This window comes from Carettochelys insculpta, chromosome 3 (genome assembly GCF_033958435.1).
Source record: "Carettochelys insculpta isolate YL-2023 chromosome 3, ASM3395843v1, whole genome shotgun sequence".
Lineage (NCBI taxonomy): Eukaryota > Metazoa > Chordata > Testudines > Carettochelyidae > Carettochelys > Carettochelys insculpta.
In genome coordinates this window covers 109,230,690-109,253,090 of record NC_134139.1, presented here as the reverse complement: position 1 = coordinate 109,253,090, position 22,401 = coordinate 109,230,690, and the positions used below count along the sequence as shown (strand labels likewise).

Here is a 22,401-nt window from a genome sequence, read left to right as displayed (position 1 = left end):
AGGTGGGAGGTCTAGGGGCAGAAGGTGGGGCCAGGAAGTTTGTTGTCTGCCATCACATGCAGCCTACTAGGTTTTAGTAGTTCATTGGCATGCAGGATCAGGCCAGTGGCCTTCAAAAAGATTAAGATGCCTGATAGTGAAGTTACATCATTTCTTTAGTTGTACAACATGCAAATTTATTTTTGCACAGTTTTTGTAGGTCTTGGTGGCTGATTAGTGCATGCAATCACGCTCCAGTTCATTGAACTCAGACAAAATTTTGGTTCAGTCAAGATTTGGTTTAGAGTAAAATTTTCAAGAGACCCTTCAAAAATGATTTGGGAGTCTAGGTCACATTTTTAATAGTGAGTTGGGCACTGAAGTCTATAGAAAATTATTGTCACTTAGTCTCCTGAGTACCAAGTGACTTTGGCCAATGGGATTTAGGGTCCCAAATCATTTAGTTGCTTTTGAAAATTTTACTCCTTGTCTTCCAGAATTGTACTATGTCCTGTATAAGAATGACACCTAGAAGTTGTTTAAGTTGGTTGGCTTTAAAGGGGCCACACTTCCGTTAGTACAGCTCCTTTAAAGCCATCTTGTTTGTACTTCGTGGTTGGCGTTTTATCTGCTGTGTTGATTAATTGGGTGCAGCCTTTCTGAAGTATTTGGAGGTGCTCCACACATCATTCCAAGCCACATTTATATAAATGTGTTTGGTAGCCTAGATAGCTTTTGGGTAAACAATCATCCTGCACTCTGCGTTCCTTAATTTTTATACGCTTTAGGATGCTAGTCCTTTCCAGACATGTTCAGCAAATGAAGGCAAATAGATCAATATAATTAAAGAATACAGAATGCAGGATGATTGTTTACCCAAAAGCCATCTAAGCTACCAAACAGCTTTGAATAAATGGGGCTTGGAATGATGTGGGGAGCACATGATAGAGCAGTATAATCATATAGACCCCAACCATTAATTACACGACAAAACTCCCAAATACCAAGTATCTGTAAACCCAGTTGTAAGAACTAGGGGGCTGTGCTTGTATTGTGTTCTGATCTCTCTCTGCTATTCAGCTGTAATTTGTCCTTTCCTAGTGTTATATTAAATTTTAAATAATTTTGTTCTGTTTTTACATCTATTAAATGCTTCATATGTTGCTAATATTGAAAAATTCATGCTTAGTCACCCACAGCCTCATTTTAAATAAAATGCAGTTGATTCTGCCTGTGCAGAGAAATAATTGAAGAGTATTTTGGGGTGGTGCCTGTTTCCAGGGCATAGTGGTTTACCCACTTTCTGTTAGGGCAGTTCACAATTTAGGCAGTTTTGGGGATTCCTGGCTAGGCCGGGTATCTCAAGGGCAGTCTGTGTCTAAAAGTGCCTTTTGATTTCTGCACTTGTACCTATTTCTCTCTGTTTGGTACTTTGCTCACATATCTCTTGGATTATAGTGCCACTATCTGTAGCTCACCTTGCACCGCTTAGAAATCAGTGCTAAATATAATGGCTCTATTGTTTGTTGGGGAGTCAGAGGAAGCATAACTGCGCTTTAAATACTGCACGGGCTTCCTTTCTGCTTCTGGGTGCTTTTCAGAGTGTTGATCTTTAAGTCCTCAAATTTGGCACCTCTCTTCGCAAGACCCCAGTTCTTTAAGAATGTGTTGGTGGGATGCTCTAGATCAGCTGACGTATTTATGCTGAGAATCCCTAGATTTAAATGTGTGAGAGATGTTGGGCAGCCTTCTCAGTGGAGGAGCTTTCCTTGGGATTTGCTGTCCTTGTTGGTCCAGCAAAATTGGGTTATTGACCTTTCAGAAATTATGCAAAGAACTTATGCTCAGTTCTAATGATGTAAGATTGAATGAAGTATATTGGAATGTTTCTATTATGGTGAAAACGTGTATTTTGAGTTGAATCCATCATAATTTGAGGTTTGTTAAATAATTCTATATGCCGGGGGAGGCGGGGTGGATTTGTGTGTCTGCCCAAACAACAATGATGAGTGCATTTTTCTGTCATTTTCCCCCACCAGGTGTGAGGCAGCTAGCCCACACATTCATCCCATTGGATGGTGCAAAGAACATAGGAGAACCCTCATCACCCCTCCAGGTTTGTACGACACTACACAGTTGAAAGAACTGAAAATACAGCTAGCAGCAGCATTTGCCAAGATTCATAACGCACACTATGACAGCTCCATTGAAATAGTCATAATTAAGAATTGGTACTTGGAGGGGTTGCAGTGGTCCTTTTACAAGCACTTGAAACATTAAATTAAACAATGTATGCACAAATTTGATATCTTTCTGTGCTGTGTTAATGAGACAATTATCTGGACAAGATATTCCTAGAAAAAGATAGATATGGTTGAAAATTGAAATAGACTGAGACAAATTACCAGGCTAATTCTGTACTTCTCTTTTGCTTTGTTTTTTCCCCCTTTAGATTTTATTTCTTCTTCCTTCTTTTTGTGTGATAGGTTGAATTTACTTAGGGGTTCCAAAGTCTGGGTTATTGAAAATTGTGACAGATATTGCAATGACATGCAGTATGTTTTGGGACCGTATCATCAAATATATAAAATGATCTGTGTATAACTGTATCCTAGTCCAAGGGGAAGGTTTACCATAGCACCTACAGTAACTAAAAACAATGGCAAATAATTATGGTGGATTACTGCGACTAAACTATCTAGAGAGTTAACCCCACCCCCAAAGTAGCTAGCCCACTGGTTCAAACAGGGTTTTCCAGAGAATAAGAGACAAAGAAAGGACGTTTGGGTATAAAGGATGAGCTTATATCATGTCTTCCTGCTGATCTAACAGACAGGACTTTCTGCCTGGGGAGAGCAACCCACGTGGAAGGGTCTAACTTCCAGACTTGGTGTGCATACGGATATTTGTGTAATGCAACAGCTTTGTACACCTGGCAAATATACTGTTGAAATTTTTGTCAGTTGCGGGTAGCTGCACCCATAACTCCCTCCCACCCTCTTCATGGTCCACTCCAGTAGGTCCCAGTCAGATCTTAAGTTTGCAGCCATCACCTGTCGCTGAATAGGGAGTCTTGTCCTACTCCTTGTGACCAGCGGTTTTTAGGGCTGTATCCTCCCCACCCTACAGCAACTGTCTAGAGCAGAGGTCAGCACTCACCGCCCACCTGCACCCCTGGCATAGGTGCTAAGAGTGGCAAGTGAGCCAATTTTCATTGGCACGCAGGGCACGAGCTCAGCCCCGCCCCTCCTCCCTCATGGAATATTACTGATTTTAAAATGTATCACCAGCACTTGGACCATAAATAGAAGACAAAAGGTCAAATTTCAGCACCCTGCGTCGGAGAGGTTGCTGTCACCTGGTTTAGAGACCAGCGCCTGTGCTTTGCTTTGTCTCCACGTCCTATGAACAGTGTATTGTAGGCAGGCACACGCTGCCTGTAATGAAGTATACAAATCCCACACTCAGGTGGGAGGGGCTAAAGCCCAGTACTCGACTCAGGTATCCCCTTCCCTATAAAGCATACTCCAAGTGAGGGAAGGTTTGAAAAGGGAGCAATTCAGCTAGGAAAGGGAGAAGCGGGGGAGGACAAAAAAGCTATGCTTAAGGGCTCCTGATAAGTGTGCTGGAGAAGCCTCCCCAAGGGACTAAGACTATATGATGAGCTCATTTGGGTCCGATGGCTTGATTGACTTTGCCTTTGCTTGTCACCTTATGTTTTGAATGGAAGCTGTTGAGTGCATCGGGGGAGAACAGCAGACAGTAAGAAGAGATCTGGGGGGAGGGGGCAACACAGAGGGCACCTTTGGGGGTCAAACAGGGTTGACCTGACTAGTTCTCCATGTCGAAGCCTGGTGGAATGGGTGAGCCCGAGCTCCCGTCACTGCCACTTCATAGTACCTCTGATTTGATTAAAAGAAGGTGTGGACGGGAGGACCTACCTCAGGGAAGTGACACTGGTGCACTAACCACTGGGCCACCCAATCCCACCAAGAACTCTGGGACATTACCGCTGTTCTTCCCAAGCAAGCACATTAATCTGTAAGTTAAAAGAACTACAAGGAAAATATAAAAAACAATAGGGCTATGGTTATACTGACTTGAGCTACCAGCAGTGGTATGCAAATGGATGGTCTCGTAAATACAAATGAGTGCTCATTTGCATAGTCGCTTGCTGGCAGACACTGCTGCCAGCAGAAGAAAAGCAATGAAAACATGGTTCTGCTGGTGAAACCCTGGCTTTGTCGGCAGCTTCTTATGCCTAGAAAAAAAAACAGGCATAAAAGGCTGCCGACAAAGGGGGCCAGGGGCGGTTTGCTGGCAGAACCACATTTACGCTGCTTTTTTTCCTGCTGGCAGCAGCCTTTGCTGGTGAGCAAATATACAAATGAGTGGCCCTTTGCATTTTTGAGACTGCCCATTTGCATACTGCTGCCAGCATTTTGGTCAGTGCAGTCATAGCCTAGAAGTTCTTACATGCATCTTAATAGCTTACTATAGGTCACCCGTCAATCATATAGGGTAGGGCAAAATCTTTGCAATCCTTCCACATGGGTTGCCCTCCCCAGACAGATAGATGTGTCTGCTGGATCAGCAGGAAGACTTCATGTATATTCAAGCTCATCCTTTTATACCAGTAAGTCCTTTTTTGTCTCTTAGTCTTTGAAAAGTCTCTTAGCATGCACTAATTTTTTAGTTTAGACTCTGTGACAAAACTTAATCACTTGCCATTGTTTTTATTTCCTGCAGCAGCGGTGGCAATCCTTCTCCTAGGAGCAGAATACAATCGTACATAAATTGTTTGATACATTTAATACAGTATGGTCGCCAAAGATATTGCATGTCATTACAATAACTGTGACAATTCACAGTGCCAAGACTCTGGAAACTGGGTAAATTCAGCCCATCACACACACCAAAAAGGGAAAAAAATGTACATAAAAGCAAAGCAAAAGAGAACTCCATAGAGAAAAGAAGTAGAGAAGAAGCCAAGCAATTTGTCTCATTCTGTTTTCCTTTTCAGCCATCTCCAAATTCCATGGGAATATCTCAATGAATAAACGGCCTCATTAACATAGCACAGAAAAATATTAAATTTGTGCATGCATCATTAATCCTAATATATCAAATTCTTAAATCCTTTTTGAAAATGGGATTTCAGGCACTTAGGTCAACTGAGATGAATGCAACTATGCCAAGATACCTTTAAAAGTCTGGATTTTAGTGGGTAAGTGGGTGGATAACCTTGTGTAATCCAGGGAACAAGTGTGGTAAGGATTCTCAGAAAGGGAGAAAACCTTGATATAAAGAGAGACAGCTTACTGAAAACAAGAAGACAAGTATTATTCTGGGATATTGTTAGTTGGATTATCTGATTTCCCTTCCATGCTGGAGATTATCAAAACTGTTCTGTAGAAAGTAGCTTGATTTATAGCATGTAAAAAGAAGTGCTCTCTAGCATAATTAGTAAATTCCTTTGAGACTGGTCTATAGGGCCTTTTTGGTCTTCAATATGTAGATAATTGTAGAACAGTTGGTATAAAAATAATGGGAGAGAATCAATGGAAAAATCTTGGAGATGTCTTTTGTTGTAGAATGTATACCATTTACAGTCAGTCATTGTGTCTGTTAAAGTAAAACTTTGTGGTGACTGTGATTATTGTCCCTTTAAGGTTTGGAACATTCTGTATGCCCTAATATAAAAACAATCTTCCTTTGAGCAGCAATTGTCACTTTTTAGAGCTTGTTTGGTGGTGGAACCCAAAAGTGAAGTTAGCTTGAATGTAGCCTTGTAACCAAGGAAACCTCTGAGTTTGCTAGCTCTGTTCATTTTTTGTTGTTTGCTGCTGTTCTGATCCAATTATATTCTGATCTAATAAAAAGCTTATTGGATTTGGGGAAACAACATGTCAGCAGTGAGGCAAGACGTCTGTCTCTGAGAAGAAAAGAGGAAAATGATAATTTGTGCAGAAATTGACAACATCCACTCCTGTGAAAAATATGTAGGATTTGATGCTATGTACCAATCTTATGAACAAAGGGCTCAGCAGTATTTCTATGCTGATTACATGAAAATCTCAATAAAAATTTCCATTTTCCACCTCTGATTGGAAAGAGACATTTGTAATCCTGAAAGACTTGTTTGTTTTAGGAACAGAGTGATATGAACTCTGATCACTTGTCTGAATTATTTGAAAGGCAGTATTTTCCCCAAAGTAAACTTTTAACCTAAGAGGTAGGAAATTCACTTAGGAAACCATAAGCAAATAGGACATCCTGTTTGATTTTTTGACTAATCTTAGACAGCAGTTCACAATCCGTCATTTTGGTTAGCATCTAAGAGAAGCACTCTGGGATCATTGTGTGTTCAGGAGCAGAAATCCAAAGTTAAGGAAGCCTGCTTGAATATTGGTGACAAAACTGAAACTCAACCTGGAAGGTGCCTCAGATATAATGTCCATGTCTGACTGCACCAGCAGGCACACGTGGCAGTTTTAGCGAATACATTTGCTTTCATGACATATAAAGGAAGGAAGTACAACTGCACACCTTGGAGGCTCTGAGCGAGTTGGAGGAGGTATACATTTTCAATGTGTGGGAACATTGCAGGAATCACAGCAGTGCTTCTTTAAATAAGATGAAGTTAGGGAACAGCGAGGAGAGATATCATCCATTATTATTTCATGCATTATGTAGAAGAGGAAATTTGAATGAAAGGAAGTTATTTTTGCAGAACATGAACCTCTGCACCAGCTATATGACTATGTAGGACCTCATTACAAATTTGTGCTCTTCCCTGAGAAGATGGTTCATGACTGACATATCTTTATTCAGAAAATTCAACTTCTCTCTCTCTCTCTCAAGTTCTCGTCCCATGCACTGTTGTTTCATAGATTAGTAGTGAGAAAATAGAAATTCCGGGTTTGGAATCCCTTTTTGAATGTCATTAATATGGTACTGTAGCAAAGGCATTTATGTAACTTGTTTAAAAATAAAAAGTGTATGAGAATAGTAAAATAAAAGGTACACTGGCTTATTTTGCATTCATTTGGCGTCAAAGATAGTGAATTTGAAGATAAGGGTATAGCTTTGCTGCCATGGAAGATAAGAAAGCATGTATTGCAGGCATCTGTGGCCTGATAACATGGAAAACTAATTAGCCAGCTAGACCTACCTACCAACCTGAGAAGTAGGCTACTGTGCATCAGCCTGGGGAAGTCATGAAACGTTTTTGAGGCATCAGATTTTAGAGCACAAGCTACTTTCAGAACAACCTCAACAAGTATTATAAAGGTCTAGTAGGCATCCTTCAGTCTGCATCGACTATGGATTGCGCCCTTCAGAGTTCCAATTGAGGACTTCATTTACAGCGTCTGTTGTGACTATAAAGACCCACATGAGAGTGACAGTCCTTGCTGCAGCTCTTGCAGATGTAGTGGGTGTCTGGCAAGTCCTTATTGTGCTTTCTGTGTGCTCGCTTCTCCTCTGCTAGCTGTCTGATCTTCAGCTCGCCCTTCTGAAGGCCCTTGTGTAACCCCTGCCTCCATCTGCTGTGGTCGCCTGCTAGATCTTCCCAGTTGTCCAGCTCGATGTCTACCTCTCTGAGGTCTCTCTTGCAGACATCTTTGTAACGCAACTGGGGGCATCCGGGAGGTCTTTTGCCAGAGGCTAGCTCACCATACAGGATATCTTTTGGAATCCTTCCATCGTTCATCCTGTGGATGTGGCCAAGCCAGCGGTGTCGACGCTGCCTGAGGAGGGTGTGCATGGTTGGGATTCCAGCTTGCTCGAGGACGGCGGTGTTGGTCACTCTGTCCTTCCACGATATTCCAAGGATGCGCCTGAGGCAGCTCAAGTGGAGGACATTCAGCCTCTTTTCCTGGCGGGCATGCAGGGTCCAAGTCTCGCTTCCATAAAGGAGGGTGCTGAGGATGCAGGCTCTGTAGACTTGCACTTTGGTGTGAGTGTACAGCTTGTTATTCCACACTCTCTTGCTGAGTCTGGACAGAGTTGTGGCCACTTTTCCGATCCTCCTATTTAGCTCAGTGTCCAACGACAGGGTGTCAGTGATGGTGGACTCACGCGAGAATGTTGTGGTTGACGCAGCCCTCGATGCCGTCGAGCTCCTACCAGTAATGGACGAACTGGACCAAGAGCTGACTGTGGATGAACTGAAGACAGCCATCTTGCTGCACACAAGATCCGATGGGAAACTGTTTAACCTTGCAAGGCTGAAAGCTAAGTCTAAGGTGCGAGAAGTCCTCATCAGAGACATGCTTTTCGCAGACGATGCTGCTGTAGTGTCTCACACAGAAGACCAGCTTCAAAAACTGCTGGATCGGTTCTCCAAAGCGTGCAAGGACTTTGGGCTTACCATCAGCCTAAAGAAGACGAACGTACTCAGTCAGGATGTTGCTGAATCCCCATCAATCAGCATTGACAACTATACGTTAGAGGTTGTCCACGAGTTCGTTTATAAAGGTCTACTCTGTCAGTAAGTTAATTACACAGCCTGTTCTTTAGCAACCTTCAAAAAATACAACCTATTGGTGTAAATTCACTGCAACACTTGGACATTTAGTGCTTATGCAATATTGGGGGCAAGCACTCTTTGTTCTTTAAAGTGAAGAGATATATGGAATTTTAAACAGGACGATCTCAAACCCGTTTTCTTAGAATGACAGTGGTGTTTATATCAGATGTAGTCTAACTTTAGAAACTGTTGTAGTAGTTTTGGTTTAAACAACTTCGCTTAAAGATGTAAGTTGGTGTATGGTTACACGTGTTTTAAACTGATACATGACGATCATAGTTTCTGATTAGTATTGACACAGGATCTTTAAATTTGTAGAATACAGCGTTAAGGATAAATCACTGTCTTGAGTGCATAGAAGTGGATAGACTTCCAATCTTTGTTACCTATTTTCTCAAATCCAAAGTACTTGTCATTTATTTCTGTGCTGCTGATTACTCAGTGTTGTATATTGTGGGGTTGCTATTTCTTTATGTGATCAACATGGAGTATATGTTGTAGGCACCTAGAATGTTCAGATAAGTGCTTCTTGTTGTAGTTATTTTATAAATCTAAAAAATAAAGTATTAAAACAAATATTTACTTGCATTATTATGAATTCACTAGATTAATGTGCTGTAGTATATATTACATCATAATGCTTGCATGGCATCATTAACACTTGCTTTTATATTTTTACTACTAGATTATCCACATGCCAAACATTTTTCTTGGGAAAAGTATTTGGAAGAAACCAGTTCTTTACCTGCACCTGCAAGGGCTTTTAAAGTGGTGAGAGAATGCTTACACACTATGAGTACTTCCTTTTTGTTATTACCTAATGTGCAATAGATATTTTATTTTTATGTAAGTTTAAAAATTATTGTGAGAAAGCATGACATTTTTATCCCTGTGAATTCCAAGCCTTTTAACTAATTTATACTAATAATGCTTAGCTAGCTAATGAGTCCTCCCAGTGCTCCTGGGAGAGAGATGAGTGAGTCTTACCATCCCCACTTTACAGGAATAAGAAGAAAAGTGGTTTATTCAAGAAAGCAGAAGACATCATTACCAGAGCTAACATTAGAGGTCAGCTGCTTGGCTCCCTAGGCTCACCTTCTGTTTGTTTTTGTGAGCTCAGGTTCAAAGTTCAACTTTTTTTAATATTATCACATTGCTAAGAAATTCCTTAAACTGAAGCAGAAATATGGTGCTATCCAACTGTAGTTTTAGGCTATGTCTACACTAGCCCCAAACTTCAAAATGGCCACGCAAATGGCCATTTCGAAGTTTACTAATGAAGCTCTGAAATGCATATTCAGCGCTTCATTAGCATGCGGGCGGCCGCAGCGCTTTGAAATTGACGTGGCTCCTTTTCGAAAGGACCCCACCTACTTCGAAGTCCCCTTATTCCCATGAGCAGATTCTTCCAGACTCCAAAATGCTGTGTAGAAGCGCGGCCCTGGGGGAGCTTCCAGAAGGACGTGCTTCTTGTAGAGGCCCTTTCGTCCCAAAAATTTTCGGGAAGAAGGGGCGTCTGGAAGAATGACTTCCTTCCGGAAGTCCCCCTGGGGCCGCACTTCTACACAGCCTTTTGGAGTCTGGAAGATCGGTCTTCCGGACTCCAAATTATGTGACATTATGTTAATGAGGTGCGGGGAATTTGCATCTGCACCTCATTAGCATCTTTCGCTCCGTGTATCAGCATGCCACTTCCAAAGAAAGTGGCCTGTGTAGAAACCTCCTAAGAGAATAGAGATGCGAGAAGAAGCAAGTAAGATTAATGGAAACAAAGGATTACATAGAAAATAAAATCATAACACACACAAGCTTACCTAACAAGATGCCCTCTTGTATGATAAGGTACTGGTTACTCAAAGTCCTTATCTCAGCATTTGCTAACTAGGATGCTTTCATGCAACTAAGGTTGCCAGAGTGCGTCTCTCTGAATCGCTAGATATCTTTGACCTATCCTTTGTTTTTCGCTGTGAACTGGGGCTCCCTTATACCCTCACTGTTCACCTGTTAAGTTTCTTCTCCTGAAGTTCCCTCCACCTCATCATTAGCACTTGACTCAGTATTCAGATAGACTTGCACTGTATGATATGCAGTAGTCGAATGTTTCCCAAAGTGTGGTACATGTACTACCAGTGGTACACAAAAGGATTTCAAGGGGTACATGGCAGAAAGTAAATTATTAAAAATCAGGAGATAAGCAACTGGGATAGCACTGGGAGAGTGGTTACGCCAATAAGGCTGAAGTCCTGAAAGGGTATGGGAATGTTTGAAGTGTGGGAAACAATGCGTATTCAGGCCAGAAGGTAAGTATCTCCTACTACTTGTCTGGTGGAACCTGCCTTTAAAAATATAATTTCTAATATGTAAATTTGTCTTCTTACATGCTACCTGCTATTGTGCAAAGATCATGTTGACAGAGGCTCTCAATAGAGACTTCTAAGTTGACACTCTTTGCTGAATTAGTATGTACGTACCTGACCCAGGGAATTCCAGTTTATGCTTATGCACCCCTGTGCTATCTGCTAGGTAGGGGTCCTTGGGTTGCACTATGGCATCTTGTAATTTTAATCATAATTTCAAGGTCCATCGATCTAAAATGAAACACAGCATATGAGTGTAAGATGATACAGTATGTAGAATTACTGTGCAGTATACTGTTGCAAAGAGATGGAAATTCTCTTAAAACATTTCCAGAGTGCTTAGGGGAAACTTACAGCATTAAAGATCTTTACAGCATTAATGTTAATTTTATTTACATGGGAAGCTTGAAGTCATGAGACTAAAATCTTAAAGAATTAAATTATTTTTCTAGTTTAATAAATTGTTTGAGTACAACAGTACTTATGTTTTGGTTTGAGGGGTTTTTTTTGGTTTTGGTTTGTTTGTTTTGGGGGAAGCAATTGCCCTTATCGTAAAACTGTTTTTACATTTCATTGAACTACCAATCCTCTTTTATTGTAGAAACCATCTCATGGATTTCAAAAAAATATGAAACTTGAGGTAGTTGACAAGAGGAATCCAGTATTTATCAGAGTAGCAACTGTTGTAGATATTGATGACCACAGGATAAAAGTAAGTCTCTCTCTTCCCAGCCCCCAAGTTGGGGGTCCTGCATAGACCATGTTGATTATTGTTTTGTGAAATAATAGTGCGGTTCCAGAATGAAGAACCTTGCTAATTTGCACATGAAGGTGTGAATCAAATTGCTGTGTTGCAAAACTCACTCTCTTCCTTCTCACTGATTCAAATAGATATAATTTCTTTGGAAGGGATATCTCTAGCTGTTTAAAATTAGAGATGTTCTGAAGTAGAAGTTGAGGAACAAAGGATGACTGTGTTGTGAATCTGCATGGGGAATAGTTTTGAGATAAGTTTTATAGTAGAATCTTGACTTTTTCTTTCAATATCCAGTATCAGAAGATTGCTGCGATTTTTGTATTAGGACTCTCAAAATATTTCGGCTAGATTAGTAAAACCTTTTGCCATAATTCTCACCATGCAGCAGTCCAAGTGACACAAGGCAAATCTAACTAGAATAAATACATTTTAAAAGAAGATTGTTCCTTGTCAGGATCTTCTGTGGTTTAGAAATTTATATTAATTCAGGACTGTAGACTGGGTTAATTTCAAATAAGATGTTTTCTGAAGGATTTGCTGTTTTTCCATAGGACTTGTATGTCTGGGTTATTTGCTGCTTTGATTTATAAATCATTTTACTTTTTGAGTCTTTTAACCATTAAAATGCTGACAATTTCTGGAATGGCAGACAGATAAGTACAGAGGATACTTATTTCTGCAGTGTGCAGAGGGTTATTATGCATAGATGGTATTTCAAGGAGCAAATGCAATTATCATTTTCATTTGGAATCCACATTAACGAAGGGTATGAAGTCAACAAAATAAATATCTGCACACCTACGTGTTTTCTGCATAAACTACATGTTGTTTTGGTTCTATCAAGAAAATTTTCTAGTTTAATGTATTAGTGTGAATATTTGTGGCTCCTTGCAGTTTAATTAACTTTAAATTTTGTGTTGATATAATCTTGTATGTGTGTTTTTTGTATAATATCATAACAAATAAATATCTACAGTCTTCATTAATACAGTAAAATCAGTAATTAACTAGGGTTGCAGATCTTCTGTCCCAACCTGAAGAGGAGCCATGATTGACTTCTACATCCTCCTGCAGTTCATGCTCTCATCTTATTTACATCTTTACCCTAAATGATCAGATTCACAATGACTGTAGATCCCTTTGTTGGGTGGGGGGGCATGGTAGTAAAATTTGTTGTGCACAGGATCTAACTGCTTTAACTGCAGGTTAAAATAGGAATTCGACTATTGCAAATGTTTAGAGCCTTTGAAAGAGAGGATACAGAATTTGAGTGTTCGTGTACATATAGCATCATCATAACTGTCAATCTACTTATATATTTTCAGCATGACAGTGTACCACACAGAAATATTCTGCTTCTGTTGAACTAAATAACAAACTTCAAAATGTATTTTATCCTACTGTGTAATTTCTCTAGCTTTCTCATATTGTTTCTCTAAAGAAGTTGACATCATAAAGCCTAGTATTTTGAGACATTGTTGAGGTAAAATAACAGAACTTTTCTGATATTTTGTTTTTGCTTTTAGGTGCATTTTGATGGCTGGGATAGTATTTATGATTATTGGACTGATGCAGATAGCCCCGATATCCATCCTGCAGGCTGGTGTGCAAAAACTGGGCACCCTCTTCAGCCTCCTCTTAGTAAGAGAGATCATAAAGTGGTATAATTTTAAAATAAGTAGCATGTGTGTTATTTGTGTAGTGCTTCCTCTGTGACACGGGTCGTAGGATGCAGCTGAAGGTGTATGCAGTTATAAAATAAGTAGAATTACACTCATATAGCAATGTAGGGGGAATTCCTGACACTGCCCGTATCAGTGGAAAACTATTATTGATTTTAGTTGGGCCAAGTTTTTCCCCCATGTCCTCTCTCTACATATTAAGATATTAACTTGTTTACCAGGCCCAACACGGTACAGAGTTCTTGAAAAGGCACTTGATTAAAATGTGGTGTCGAATGCTTAAAGTAAGCAAAGTTTCTTTTGAACACCAGCCCTGCAAATGGGGCTTTGAAGCCACTGCTTTGAAGGGGATTCCACCAGAGACAAAGCAGATTTTGTCTTTGTGCTCCTGCACAAAATGGATGTGCTCTAAGGTGAATCAAGGTTGTGTCATTGAGAGAGACGGTATAAGACTCTTTCTTCACTTATGGAAGTTGGAAGGTGTGTAATGATTGAGGCATGGGATTGCCAGGAAGAGAGAGGCCAGTTTCATGTCTTAGTCTGTTCAGTGTTGCCTTAGAGAATTGGGGGTCTATCCTAGCCTCTGCCACAGTGTCTCTGTGAGATGCTAGTCAAGTCACTTAATCCAAGCATCTCACTTGCATGTTCCTTGTTTTCTGGGTGGCTGACCTGAGACTTGAAGGTGTGCTGAGCCTGCACAGCCACTTCTGAAACCAATAATATATAATGCTAAATAAACAGAAAAATCAGATATTTGTCTGGGTACCCAGAATACGTTTTGACCTAACTTTTCTGCCCTTCAGTTCCCTATCTGTAAAGTGGGGGTGATAATAATACTCTCATTTTACAGGGTTATTGTGAAAATGTATGTGCTTATATTTCTGAAGCCCTTGCATACTTGTCCACATCTAGCATGCCTTGCCATACTAGAATCCCTTTTTTAAATATCTTAGTAGTTTAATTTTTTGTTAGATTTTAGTGTTAGTGAGTGGAGTGCCTCTTTTCGTCTCAGGGAGACTTGCCTCCTTAGGAGAGTAAGCCCAACTTGCTAGGCTTTAAACATTTCCTCCCTTGCTGGGAGGCTTGGATCAATAACCACTCCAACTGCATCACTACCATGGGAAAGCACGTTCTGCAGAAGTAGAATTTAAGGCCAGCAAGAACCAGAGATCAAACTGCTGCTTTGGATGTTGGAGGCTGTGGGCAGATCTAGTGCCTTTTTTACCTTGATTCATCACTATTCCAAGAAGTTAGAGGCTTCATAGATCTCCAGGGGCCTTAAGAAGAGGGGCTGTAACTGATCCCATAAAGAGTCTGCTCCAAAGAGACCTCAGTCTCCTAAGATATTGATATTGGAATCACCAGCTTCTAGACCCGCTACCATGGAAGTTGCAGGTTCCTGGGGTACTGCTAGGGCTGGAAAACCAAGAAGCTCCTGTAAGCGCAAACATCGCTCTGAGCAAGTCTCAGGGACAACAAGGAGAATCATTCTGTCAGATAAGATGCTTCTCTTCCATCAGTACCTCCAGGGGAGGGCTCTAAACCACGGGTACTGATGCTTCCAGAGAGACCATTGCATCAGTACTGATTCCCCATCTGATGCCTCAGGAATTTTGGTTCTTGAAGGACTTTGGAAGGACTTAGTGTAAGCAGCAGAACCACAATCTTCACAGGTCATGGGCAGCAGGGGCTCCACGTACCAAGACTAGTACGATCTTCAGATTCACGTTTATCATTGGCACCACCCAGTTCATCAGCATTTGGAGTTGAGGCCTCAGTTCCCTCTAAGTTGCGTAGTCACACAGCTGCCTATTAAGCCTCACATAGGGGCTCAGGGCTTCAGTGGGGAGATATGCGTCTCTTCACATCCCAGACCTGATGTGTTGGGGAGAGGTGCCTCTGCCTGCCAGTGCCAGCACTGAGATGCTGCATCTGGAGAAGAGGCACCTTTGCCTATCAACACAGAGCTGCCCCAGATTTGCCATGGCCAGGAGACAGGCCCACCTTCCCCGGTCTTCATACGGCTTAGCCCAGATATACCAGGGCTGTTTAGTGGCACTGCTCCCCAGACAGGCCCTGCAGGCAATTCTGCAACCATAGAGACACACTTCTCATATAACCCTCAGTTGCTTCCTGTCATCAGTTTTCTAGAGCTCTGAGCTTAGCTCATTGGGATCAGAGGGAAATTCAGTCTCTGCCACCTCAGACCATTCTCGAGCAGCAGAAGATGGAGGAGCAAGAGGCTAGGAGGATGAGGAAGTTACTTTTCAATCTACCATCTCGTTATCACCCTCCATCTTTGAGCATCTCCAAGATCTCATCAAGTGTGCATCTGACTCCTTTCAGCAAACAATCGAGGTGGTCAAGGAATCACAAAATACGTTACTGTTAGAACCTGCCAAAGTCATAGTTCATTTTGGCAAATTTCACAGTCAAAAAGTTTAAAAAAAAAATTAGTTACAGCTCCACATATTTAAATCTGAGGTTCACAGTGATGTAAACATTGGGGTCCTGACTGAACAGAGGAGGGAGGGGTGTTGAGGGAGGGGTGTTCACAGCTATCATAGGGTGGTTGCAGTGTGGCCTTGCTTGCTTCTGTGCTGCTGCTGGTAGAAGCAACATGACATGGTGGTTCACTTGTACAGCCCTACAGTTCATGTAGCATTGGTGTAGGACACAAGGTGCGTAGGGGTATATGTGCAGGCTGAATGAAAGCTGCTAATGAAAATGTCCAGTCATTAGTCCCTGGGGCTCCTGCACACCTGAAGCAGAGCACTCATAGGGCACACATCTCCAAGAATGATAGCTGCTGCACAGAATGAGTGACCTTCTCATCCTCTTCTGTCAGAGGATAAATGTTTTTTGTGTTATCAGAGGAGAAGATATTTGATGGACAGATTTTTAGTTTTTCTTTTCTCCTTCTTTCCTCATGTCTTAATTTCACTTTCCCTGGTTTTGCATATTGCCATACTCTCTGGGCTAATTTCCTTGCTTATGAAAATGGGCAAAATTCCAGTGAAATGAATGGGATCGTGCCCATTTACACCTGCAGAGAATTTTGCCCTATGGTTCTAACCCTTAGCTGGCTTGGTGTAGGTGCAGGAATCCTTTCTCTTTTAAAGACGTACAAATAATGGAACATAGGAATGGACATACCAAATCAACACAGTGGTCCACTGGGAACAGTATCCTCTCTGATAGTCCCAAAGATTTTATATTCAAGGAATGTGTGATCTGTTCAGTCCCTTGTAAGCATCTGGCACCAACCACTATCTAAAAACAGGGTATTGGGCTATGTGGACAGTTAGTTTGACCTAGAATGGCCAATCTTATGTTCTTATGTACGGAATTAAAAATGAACTCACAGTGACCTATGGTGTCAGGAAGAACTGTTGTGATCCTTGGATTAGGAGTAAGAAGGTGCTTTTAGTGCTATATATGGCTTTAATGAGACCAATACTGGAATGCTGTGTACAGTTCTGATGCTATTGTTTTAAAAAGAACATTGAAAAAGTGGACAGCATGTAGGAAGTAGAACTCCACATAGAATGATTCAAGGATTGGATGAAATGCCTTCCTGTGAGAAATTTAGAGCTTAGTCTGTGTTATTTCTCAGAAAGAAGCCTGCAGAGTGGTTAAGTACTTCACAGGGGCAAAATACCAGGACTCAAGGGCTCTTTAATTTATCAGAGGAAAACATAACGAGAACCAGTATTTGGGAGTTGATGCCAGAGAAATTCAAACTAGAAATTACACACTTCAACAGAGGGTTGATTAACCACTAGAACAAACCACCACGGCAAGTTTGTAAATTCTTCATCTTTTGGAGTGTTCAAATCAAGACTCCTTTTCTGAAAGATTTGCTTTAGTCAGACACGAATTGCTGCCATAAGGGTCAGTGGATAATGTGTAATGTCCTATGAGATACAGTACAGATTACATTGTTTAATCTCGACCTATTTATTCAGTTTAGTCATGAGCAAGATTGATGCATTCCATATGGAACTATAAATAATTATGCAAAAGCTGTGCAGGGATTCAGAGTAGAATAGGAAAATTGAAGGACTGTGAAGATGCTTTGGGACAATAACAATAAACAAACCAAATCACATATGAGCAGTTGATGAGCAGATAATAGTTGCTATATTTGCCTTTGAAGTCACTGCCTGCCATTAACACCCTTTAACTCGTTATATTGTAAAACATATTGAAATGTTTTGAATATGAAAGGCAACTATAAAATCTAATTCTTTTCTGCTCAATCCCAAGTACTCATTAACATAATGAAACAATCCAGTAAACAAAACAATAAACCAAATACTGAAGAAAATAGCTCGTAAATTGTCACTTCAGTCACTCCTGTATCTTTCATTAAATAAGTATTTGTAAGACACTCCACCTCATGGTCCATTCCTTTCTGTGGTGAGGTGGTTTGTGTGTCCTGACGACCCAGAGAGCTACGCCAGCAGGAGCTACAGCTCCTGGAAGGGTAACCTAAACTGGACAGGTCTAAGGGTAGAGACCAGACAAATTTGGATTACTTCTCCCTGAGATAAGTGTTATCAATCCTATCCATAAAAAAATAAAAGTTACAAAAACATCCACAAAGAACCCTACAGCTACACAGGTCTTGAGAGAGTTGGCAATCCACACGGATTGAGTATGAAGCATGGTAGGGAAAGCCAAAAGGAAGCTGTCCTGCAGATGATCCTTCTCTCACCCAGGACAACGACCCAGTTTCGTACGTGCAATTTTCAGGCCATGTATCAAGCGGGTAAGACAGCATAGATTGCAGCAGAGATGAAACAGTACAAACTTGAAGTTTTGGGCTTGTGTGAGGAAAGAATGGATGCAATCTGGGCAGCTACTCCTGGCAACAAGTGAAACTCTCATCTACTCAGGACATGAAGAAGAGGACACACGACACACACAAGGTGCAGGCTTGATGTTATCATGAGAGGTATCTGGTGCTTTACCGAAGTGGACAGCAGTATCATCGTGCATTGTCAGCCAGATTCTACACCAAAGTGCAGAAGGTACTGATCGTGCAACGTTACCCACCAACCAAAAATCAGCTGAAGAATGTAAAACAGACTTCTGTGAGAATCTACAAAGTGTTGTGAACCAGAAAGCAAAGAAGGATATCTTGATTTTGATAGGCGACTTCAGTGTGAAAATTGGAAGCATAAATACAGCCAGAATACTGAACATGGGAAAAGAAGGCCTAAGCAACCTGAATAAAAGTGGAGAGCGCTTCAGTGACTTTTGTTCCTTCAACAGGTTGGAGATAGGTGGTAGTGTTTTTCCACACAAAAGGATCCATAAGATCATTTGGGTTTCACTGTACAACTAGTCAGAAAAGCAGATAGATCACACCTGTATCAGCAGTTCTTTAAGAAGATTGATGCAGGATGTCCACGGTAGAAGAGTCACAAATGTAGGTTCAGACCACCATTTGGTCATGATAAAGCTCAAGTTCAAGCTTAAGAGGTACACCACAAAAGCGACCAATTCAGGATTGAGATTTAACACTGAGAAGCTGAAAGATATATAGATGAGCCAGTTTCCAAGTGGAGCTGTCCAACAGATACACCCTTCTGACAGACCTCACCCCAAAGGATGCTACTGTGGAACAAATTTGGGAAAACACCAAAACAGCCTGGAAAAAGACCTGTGAAAAAACATTGGGAAAGAGGACAAGATGTCACAAAGAATGGATCGGAGCAGAAACTCCAAGAAAAATGAAGGAACAGAAGGACAGAAAAGCAGTAGTCAACAGTAGCAAAACAAGAGCAGTCAAGGTGGAAGCTCAGAGACTGTCTTCAGAAAATCAGCATTGGGGCTAAAACAGTTGTAAAATGGGACAAGAAGGACTTTGTGAAAACCTTGCACAAGAAGGGAAGCCATCTGCAGAATGGAGAAACTTGAAAGAGCTGTATGACATCACATGGAAGCTAGCTGGATCATGGCATACAGCAGATCAGCCAGTACAGGATAAGGAGGGGTATTTGCTAACAAACCCAAAGTTTTGAGTGAGCAGCTCAGACGATGGAGGGAACACTTTTTGAAGAGCTACTCAACCACCCTGCCCACATGGAACATCTGGAGTTAACACCTGCAAATGTACCTCTGCAAATTAACATCAACAGACTTACAAAAGAAGAAATCAGGAAAGCCATTGCCCATCTTAAAATCAGACAAGCACCTGGTCCAGACAACATCCCCTCCAGAAGCAATTAAGGCAGGTAGTGAGACATCAGTCAGCATGATGTGTAATCTATATGGGACACTGAGGAGAGCCCGCAAAATTCAAAACATAGCTACCTTATCAAGTTTCCAAAGAAAGCAGCCTGAAAGAATTCAAGAACTGGAAGGGTATCACATTATTGTCTATTCCAGGAAAAGTGTTCAATAGAATTCTCTTGGAGAGAAAGAAGACAGAAATGATAGACAGCTCAGGGAAGAACAGGCCATCTTCCGAAGTGAGAGATCTTGCAGTGACCAAAGAACAACTCTCAGCTGTGGCTCACTTGGCCAAAACTTTGAAATGGAAGGGGAATAAGGGGATTTTGAAATGTGCGGGGTCCTTTTGAAAAGGAGCCCCATGTAGCCACGTCAAGCTGCGCACATTTGAAAGCAGCGCTTTCAAAGCTCCACGGCTGAAAGTGTGTGAATGCGAATGAGGCACTGAATATTCATTAGTATTCTTCTATTTGGTCATTAGCATGGCCATTTCAAAGTTTTGGCCAGGTGTAGCCACGGCCTCAGAGTGATCATAGAACAGTCGCTTACGTGGAAGTCTCCCCCCTGCGGTATCTAAACTTCACAGACTTTGAAAAAGCCTTTGATGGCATTATTAACCTCATCCATTCCACATACAAACCCTCAACGTGCCAAGCTGTGAATAAATGTAAAGTAATGCACATTAGAAAAAATAACCCCAGCTATACGTACAATATGAATGGGGCCATTTTTTCTACAACTAGTCAAGAAAGCGATCTTGGAGTCATTATGGATAGTTTTCTGAAAACATCTGTGCAGTGTGTAGCATCAGTCAAAACAAGCAAACAGGATGTGAAGAATCATTTAAAAAGGGATATCAGATAAGATGGAAAATATCTTTATTGTCCTTACATAAAACCGTGGTATGCTGACATCATGAATACTGTGTACAGATGTGGTCACCTCATTTCTAAAAATATATATTGGCATTAGAAGAGGTACAGAAAGGGGTAACTAGAATGATTTGGGGTTGGAATGGGTTCCATATGAAGAGAGATTAAAGAGACTAGGACTCTTCAGCTTAGAAAGGAGGAGACTAAGGGGGGATATGATAGAGGTATATGAAATTATGAGTGGTATGGAGAAAGTGAACAAGGAAAAATGATTTACTTGTTCCCATAACATAAGAGCTAGAGGACACCAAATGAAGTTAATGGGCATCAGGTTTAAAACAAATAGAATGAAGTTCTTCACACAGCGCACAGTCAACCTGTGGAACTCCTTTTCAGAGGAGGCTGTGAAGGCTAGGACTGTAACACAGTTTAAAAAAGTGCTAGATAAATTCATGGAGGTTAGGTCCATTAGTGGCCATTAGCCAGGATGGGTAAAGAATGGTGTCCCTTGCCTCTGTCAGAGGCTGGAGATGGGATGGCAGGAGAGAGATCATTGCCTGTTCGGTTTACTCCCTCTGAGGCACCTGCCATTGGCCACTGTCAGCAGAGAGACTACTGGGCTGGGATGGACCTTTGGTCTGACCCAGTGTGTCCATTCTTATGTGCCTGTTATCACCTTTTTCCTGTTCTTGATCACAACGGACTGGATTATGAGCAGGACAACAGATGTCCATCAAGAAGAAGAAGAACAGAGCAGGACAAGAACCACTTGACGTTTAAATGAAGAGAAGAAAGTGAAGATGGCTAGGCCACACTCTCGGAAAACCATCGTCCAGCATAGTGTGTCAAGCTGTCAAATGGAACTCGCAAGGATGGGCATCACAACAGATGGCCATCAATGAGGCATTCAGTGGACACTTCAAACAGCTAGAGGACATTAATTTTGCTGATGTCACCCTTCTTTCACACTGACGTGAAAGCATGGAAGAAAAGTTTGCAACACTAGACAGACTGACTCAGTGACTGGGCTGAGCATTAACAAGGGAAAGACCAAGACAGTGAGGATCAACCAGTCCAATAACAATAGCATTACACTATGAGGGGATGATCTGGAAGATGTGAAGCAGTTTGCCTACTTGGGGAGTATTATGGGTAGAGACTAAGGAACAGCCAAGGATATTAATGCCAGAATAGGAGAAGCAACAGCTGCATTCAAGACTCTTTGTTCCACATGGAGTTCACAAATAATATCTGCAAAGACAAAACTGTAGGTCTTCAACACAAATGTGAGAAGTATGCTCTTTTATGGGTGCAAGTTGTGGCATACTAAAAAGTCTTCAAATCACAAGCTACAGGCATTCATAAACAGATGTCAGAGGTACATTGTTGGCATTGAATGGCTGTTATAAATGAGGAGCTTTGGAATACAGCAGGACAAGAACCATTTGACATTTAAATCAAGAGAAGAAAGTGAAGACGGGTACGCCACAGTCTCAGAAAACCATCATCCAGCACACTCAGAGTACAAGAGTTTAAGTCAAGTGGAAATCACTGTTTTAATCTATGTGTTCACCTGTGGTGAACTTGCAATTGATGGTAGATTCAGAGTTGATAGTTAAGTTAGCAGTTTTTAAAAAATAAAACAAAAAACACTGTTTCTGATTTGCTACTTCAACTGTACATGTCAAAGACTAAATTGGCATTTCTCTATTTCTTGAAAAACAATTCTGTGCTATCTAGAGCAGAGGTGAATTTCAGGTAAATTTAGAACCAGGTGAAATTCAGCAATTTTGGGTTTGGATAGGAATTAAAAATTTCAAAACAAACAAAAACATGGCAATTTCTCCTATTTTCCATGAAACCATGTAGACAAGTATTAAGTATTTTCCTAATCCTTAATTCTTAATTAATTTAATCCCATGTCAACCTTTCTGTTTTGCCTGAGGTTATCATCAGGATAACTAAATCATAGTTAATC

At 41.1% G+C, this 22,401-nt stretch overlaps 1 protein-coding gene across 4 annotated transcripts in view; it reads left to right on the top strand.

Annotated features, from left to right (window-relative positions):
- Positions 1–22,401, top strand: part of L3MBTL3 (L3MBTL histone methyl-lysine binding protein 3) — a 160,656-nt gene that overhangs the window by 86,842 nt on the left and 51,413 nt on the right. For all 4 annotated transcript variants that reach the window (XM_074988773.1, XM_074988770.1, XM_074988772.1 and 1 more), the window contains 4 exons: positions 2,019–2,095; positions 9,198–9,283; positions 11,471–11,581; positions 13,153–13,267. In XM_074988773.1, the coding sequence (XP_074844874.1) occupies positions 2,019–2,095; positions 9,198–9,283; positions 11,471–11,581; positions 13,153–13,267 (389 nt within the window). The remainder of the gene's footprint in view (positions 1–2,018; positions 2,096–9,197; positions 9,284–11,470; positions 11,582–13,152; positions 13,268–22,401) is intronic.